Source organism: Blennius ocellaris (assembly GCF_963422515.1).
Source record: "Blennius ocellaris genome assembly, chromosome: 4".
In the NCBI taxonomy this organism is placed as follows: Eukaryota; Metazoa; Chordata; class Actinopteri; order Blenniiformes; family Blenniidae; genus Blennius; species Blennius ocellaris.
The window spans coordinates 19,388,079-19,394,497 of record NC_137653.1 but is presented as its reverse complement, the minus strand read 5'-3'; the positions used below and the strand labels follow the sequence as shown (position 1 = coordinate 19,394,497).

Genomic DNA, 6,419 nt, shown 5'->3' with positions numbered 1-6,419 from the left:
CCAAATCAATCTATTGGCAATGTGTAGCTCAGCATAAGATGGTCTAAACCACATACAATAAGAAATACTTCCATTTAGAATGAACTATAGGTAATGCAATAATATATCTAAAAGTTGAATGTTGTTGTTTTTTCCTGCAATGCCTTAATAGTTTTTCAGCACTAATTGTCAGTCCTCCTCCCACCTCTGCAGGTGGACACTGCAGAGATACTTGGATCTGTAGCTGAGGTTTTGTGGCTGTTAGTGATGAGTGGACATCTTGGAAATTGCACAAAAGTTAATCTATTATTCATCTCCATTTTGGATACATTTATAATGTAGAGGAGAGACGGCTTGTGGATGACAGCTCGACAAGAAAGTGAAATATTCAATCTAGCATTAACGATAAATTATATTTTGAAGTAATATTTACCTCAAGTGTAATGTCATGTTTTTTTTGTTTGTTTTTTTTTACGTTTCTCTGGTAATATACCAGAGGTAACATTTCACATTGATTATTCAGTTTAGCTTACAGGACATGAAATATATTTGAATCTGATAGATAATCTCCCAGTGACAAGAGACAAATTTATATCTGATCAAGAATAACATTAATATTAATAAACAAAATCCTAAAATCAATCATATATTTCTTAGGATTTGATCATTTTATAGAATCAAAAAATCAAGTATGTTTATCTGTACTGTAAAATTGTAATTTGAAATAAACGTATGGTTTTTAGGAATCATATGTACTTACATTTCATGGCCATCCATGATGCAGTTCCAGTTTCACAGATTCACAGATTCACAGATACACCATTAAGTGAACTGTCAGCTGACAGCAGTGGTGGAGGTATAACACTACAGACTCTCTCTCTCTCTTTCTCCCTCTCTCTCTCTCTCTCTCTCTCTCTCTCTCTCTCTCTCTCTCTCTCTCTCTCTCTCTCTCTCTCTCTCTCTCTCTCTCTCTCTCTCTCTCTCTCTCTTTCTGTGTGTGAGTGTGTGTGTGTGCATCTTTCTCTCTAACTTTAAAACAAGGCAATCTTACTCTAAATAGATCAAGATGAAGAAATGCATTAAGACAAAGTAGTCATGAAAGGCATAATAAATAAAGTAAAAACTAATTTTGAAAACAGAGCAAATAAAGTAAGCAAAATCTATTGTTTAATGGAAGACCTGAGCAAATAATAGCAACGTAGTCAAATTGCCTAGTGTGATGATTATATTACTGCTAATTATAAGTACTTATATTTGCATGTAATGGTCTCGGATTGTGTTATATTAGATGGGGTTTTTTTTCTCTCCTGAAAGAGAAAACAGACAATGTTGAAAAATGCCAGCAGGTGGCGGTAACTGTTATTATTCTTATACCAACGAAGAAGAACACTGGCGAAAAAAGCCGAGTTCCGCCGATCGTAAACGAAGTTATATCCGCGTAAATCTTAGCTTCCCGCTAGCCGCTCAACTAAAAGATCGTTTTTTGGCTTTGTTTTCGTTACTGCAGTGCTGCAGGTTTATTTACAGAAGAACCAAACACTTCAGGCTCCGGAGTAATGGTAAGTACGTGGAACATAGCTGTCTTTTCTGTCAAACGTGGAAAAAGTTGGCTAATGTATTTTGGGCCCAGTTATCGTGTTGTGATCCTCGGAGCTTGTGCTATCGTCTGATCCGGACCGAAAGTAGGAGCGAGTCTGAGGAAATAACACGAATTCACACAGGAACTTGGGATTTATATTATTGCGGAGAGGAATGTGCAACTCTTCTTAGAACTGGAAGCCGCCAGTGGTGCTGAGGGTTTATGTGTCAGTAGTGTCAGTGGTGCTGAGGGGTTGAATGTGTAAACACACAAGGTAAGTTACCATTTATGCGTTTTTGGTTTGGTAGAAAGCTTCACATAGGGGAGAACGTGCAAACTCCACACAGATGCATTCTTACTGTGAAGCCAGGATGCTGAGCACTACATCGTTGTACTGCTCCTCGGCTGGACTAAACCTCATCACCAAGCATCAACATTAATCAGCGAAAGAAGTGTGTGACTGCTTGTATTTGTTCCAATTTCATACATTGGACGTACAGTTTTGTTATGATCATGCTCTCTGGCTCAGGCTGTTGTAGATTGTTGTCATTTTCATTTCACACCACTGAACTTCTAGAATGGCTTCACTCTACGAAGGGTCAGTTCAAGTTGCTACTTACAAAACATGGACAGTGTGTTTTATTGCTTTTAAGTGGAAAAACAAAAACAAACAATCAGAGTGTCCTGTTTTCTGTTTCCACTGTTCCACGTGCAGTTTCTGACGTATGTTGTTCTCTTCAGGACAGTGAGATGTCCGACGTGGACCCCGCACCAGGTCCTGAGCCCAGCGGTATGGAGGGGGAGAATGCGCCACTTTACTGTATTTGTCGGAAACCGGACATCAACTGCTTCATGATGTAAGCTCACGTTGCCGGGTTTGTGGTTTCAGCCGTTTCGTCCGTAAATTTGCGTTTGTCTTAAATCGCTTGTTGCTTCGTCTCTCGACTACAGTGGCTGTGACAATTGCAACGAGTGGTTCCACGGCCACTGCATCAGCATCACTGAGAAGATGGCCAAGGCAATCCGGGAGTGGTACTGCATGAGATGCAGAGGTTGGTAGGAATTCTTTGTTTATCTCTGTGGGCCCAGTGTTCGGTGATGGCGAAGGATTAAGATGAACCGGGTCTGTTTGGGGTCATCAGGTGAAAACTCCATGCTGGAGGTGAAGTACAGGTCCAAGAAAAACCGCGACCGGGACGTTGACTCGGACAAAAACGAGAGACAGTACAGCACGCCGAGTACCCCGGACTACAGGAGTGAGAGGCGGCGTGGATCGAAAGTAAGTCGGAGAAATGTAATGCAGATTTACAAAGTCCGTGTTTTCCAGAGCAAGGCCACTTGCCGTAAATCACAGACGACTGGAAAGCTATTCAACTAACTTATTCTTAGCGATTCACAGCTGAACCGACCGTTTTCTGTCTGTTCAGGTGAAGCGTTCGGTCCGTATGTGCGGAGAATGCGAGCCCTGCTTGAGGACGGAGGACTGTGCGCAGTGTGACTTCTGTAAGGACATGAAGAAGTTTGGAGGCCCGAACAAAATCAGACAGAAGTGCAGGTTCAGGCAATGCGAAGTTCGGGCAAGGGTGAGTCATTTTATCCATCTATGTGTTCTTTATCCAGTAAAAAAAAAAAAAAAATGCCAAGAGATAAAATGTTGGATTTAAATCCCAGAATGCTTGTAATCTCCGTGGATTTCTTAATGGAAATCCGCGGTTTCATTTTGCATGTTTCTATGGAAACATGCAAAATGTTTCCGAAATGTCATGCAGAATGTCTGACTTCTGTTTTCATGCAGAAAATGCTGCGCGTGAAAGAGGAGGAGATGTCTCTGAGAGAACGGAGGGAGAACTCCCGCCACAGACGGAGGCGATACTCGGAGGACTACGACAGTGAAGCCGAGCTCTACCAGCAGTACAGGGCGGCGGGACTCGACGACAACATGGTAGAGAACGACGCAATCGGCGCATTTAGACCTGGAGAGAAACACTTGATCGCAGATTTACATCGTCATTAACCGTTTTTAAAATCCACCCCCCCAGGCGTGGGCCACTGATGACGACGACGAGATGCCCTTCAGTCCCGTCACGCGCAAGAAAGCCATCAAGGTGAAGCACGTCAAGCGGCGGGAAAAGAAGTTCGACAAGAAAGTAAGACGTTTTCCTTTCCCAGAGACGTTTTGAGCGTCGCCCCCGAGCTGCTTGCCAGGCATCCGAGGTCGGAGATGTTCTTAACACGTCCGTCCTCTTCAAATCCCCGTAGAAGGAGTCGCGTCGCCACAAGCAGAAGCAGAAGCACAAGGACCGAAGCAGACACAGCGAGCGGGGCGAATTTCGAGACACGTCGGGACAGCGCCAGTGCCTCGGGCCGAACTGCGTCAAAGCGTCGAAGCCGGGCTCCAAGTACTGCTCCGAGGACTGTGGCATGAAGTTGGCCGCCAAGTGAGACTCGGACTTTTCATCTTTTATTCAACGGCAAAACCGATTTGATTAGATTTACCGCTCCCCCATCGAGAGTTGAAGGTATCCTCGCAGGAAGACGTCAGTGAATGTGCTGTAAGGTTTTTACCTTAAAGAGTATTGTGCAATCAATGACTTTGCGATATTGCAGGCGATTAGATTAAGCTGCAAATATATATCGAATTTGGTGTCCAGTCCATTTAATAAAGCCGCACTCAACTTATTTTTGCTGACTTTTGGCCAGCTTTGTACCACTTGTGTAAGAAATACTAGAGATCTCACGTCAGACGTGTCGGCTTGTATCGTTTAAAATGATGTAAGCGGCGGCCACAATTTTTTTATGAATCTGGGTGAAAGCACTGACCTCGTCTGCGTGTCGCCCCCCCACAGCCGCATCTATGAGATCCTCCCCCAGCGCATCCAGCAGTGGCAGCAGAGTCCCTGCATCGCCGAGGAGCACGGCAAGAAGCAGCTGGAGCGCATCCGGCGCGAGCAGCACAACGCCCGCATGCGCCTCACCGACATGGAGCGGCGCTTCCACGAGCTGGAAGGGATCATCGCCAAGGCCAAACAGCAGGCGGTGCAGCAGGACGAGGAGGTGAGCTGGACGTGCCCCCCCCCCCCCCACCCCCACGATCCTTCGCTGCCATTTGGTTACTCCACTCAGAGGAAAACGTCTTTTTTTCCTCTCGCTAGGTGAACGAAGGCGACAGCGAGGACACCGACCTGCAGATTTTCTGCGTGTCCTGCAGTCATCCCGTCAACCCCAAAGTGGCTCTGAGACATATGGAGAGATGTTACGCGAAGGTGACAGATTCATTTCAGTTCCGCTCCTGCATAATGCATAAACAGTTGTCGACAACAAACACTGACGTTCCTTGTGTTCCACGCAGTACGAGAGTCAGACCTCCTTCGGGTCCATGTACCCGACAAGAATAGAAGGGTGAGAGAAGACAATGGAGATTATTTCTAAAGCGAGTCTTTGTGGATGAGCTGCTTCACTAACCTTTTTTTTTTTTTTTATTTAACTTGAAGGGCAACTCGACTTTTCTGTGACGTTTACAACCCTCAAAGCAAAACGTATTGCAAGAGGCTTCAGGTTTTGTGTCCAGAACATTCTCGAGATCCTAAGGTCAGTGAGTTTCATCTCAAGTCTTGTTTGAAACGGCCAGAAATTCCACAAAGTTCTAAAAAAAACAAAACAAAAACGTTCTTTTGGTGTCCAGATCCCAGTGGATGAGGTGTGTGGATGTCCTCTGGTGAAGAATGTGTTTGAGCTGACTGGAGACTACTGCAGAGTCTCCAAGAGGAAGTGCAACAAGCATTACAACTGGGAGAAGCTGAGGAGAGCCGAGGTGGACTTGGAGCGAGTTCGGGTGGTAAGTCAGACCTCAGCACACGGGTTTAATACTTCAAAGTATCTGAGTGCAAACAGGAATTGAATCAACTCTTCCGGCTAACCAAGGCATCCTATATTTCTTTTTCCTCTCCGCCCAGTGGTACAAGTTGGACGAGCTCTTCGAGCAGGAGCGCAATGTCCGGACTGCGATGACCAACAGAGCCGGTCTGCTCGCTCTGATGCTCCACCAAACTATTCAGCACGACCCTTTGACCACCGATCTCCGTAGCAACAAGGATAGGTAGTCCGTTAAAGCTGAAGACGACGGGCTGGGCTTTTACAAATATAGAACAACGGTCAAAGTTGATGAAAACTTGTTTCCAGGCAGACAGATATTTTAACAAGTGTGATGATAATGTATATGTATATATATTTTCTGGAAAGTGGTAATCGGCTGCTGCTGATTGGAAACTGCTGTTTTTGGTATGATCACTTAGAATAAACAGTTCACATCATCTTTTTGTGTGTATGGGTGTTTTTTTTTTTTGGTTTTTTTTCTAGGATTGCAGTTAATTGTTAGGCTGCATTATCAAATTGTACAAACGTGTGTTGGTTTTTAATTGTCCATCTAACCCTTGATGGGTCAGAAAGAACACCAACAACAAGCATCAGAAGTAATAATTGCATATAAAATGAGGTTTTGTAAAATGTAGCGTATCGTTATTGTCAAGAGATCACAGATTGAAAGGAGGAATTTCATACTTGGGTTTCTTCAGAGGAGAATTAATTTGATCAAGAATGGACTGGACCCGTAACATTATTAATATTTTGTGTTATGCTATGTTTATAAAATATTTTTACAAATTTGAATATGTCGCTTCTCATGATGCCTCCTGGGGCAAAACACTATGAAATGTCCAAAAACCGCTTGTTGCATCTATAAATTACTTAAAGCATAATTTACATCTCCAAATGTGCTGATCGACCTAGAATTTATTCTACCTCTGTTTCTCTTCAGGTCACATGATTTCTGTAGTCTTCTTTGTAGCGTCAATGCAAATGCTAC

General features: G+C 43.9%; 1 protein-coding gene across 1 annotated transcript; it reads left to right on the top strand.

Moving 5' to 3' along the window:
• Positions 1 to 1,397: 1,397 nt before the first annotated feature.
• cxxc1b (CXXC finger protein 1b) lies at positions 1,398 to 5,851 on the top strand. Its single transcript, XM_080494764.1, has 14 exons — positions 1,398 to 1,538; positions 2,300 to 2,415; positions 2,510 to 2,610; positions 2,701 to 2,837; positions 2,986 to 3,141; positions 3,354 to 3,500; positions 3,598 to 3,705; positions 3,818 to 3,996; positions 4,405 to 4,612; positions 4,711 to 4,821; positions 4,908 to 4,957; positions 5,050 to 5,146; positions 5,241 to 5,393; positions 5,512 to 5,851. The coding sequence occupies exons 1-14, from the start codon at positions 1,536 to 1,538 to the stop codon at positions 5,656 to 5,658; spliced, it is 1,713 nt and encodes a 570-aa protein (XP_080350890.1). The 5' UTR covers positions 1,398 to 1,535; the 3' UTR covers positions 5,659 to 5,851.
• Positions 5,852 to 6,419: the final 568 nt, after the last annotated feature.

What these genes read in the sequence shown, in the direction of transcription:
- cxxc1b (XM_080494764.1), top strand. An exon ending in AGAGGCGGCGTGGATCGAAA is followed by an intron (nt 2,838 to 2,985) that starts GTAAGTCGGAGA and finishes CTGTCTGTTCAG; the next exon opens with GTGAAGCGTTCGGTCCGTAT. An exon ending in TGGAGAGATGTTACGCGAAG is followed by an intron (nt 4,822 to 4,907) that starts GTGACAGATTCA and finishes TGTTCCACGCAG; the next exon opens with TACGAGAGTCAGACCTCCTT.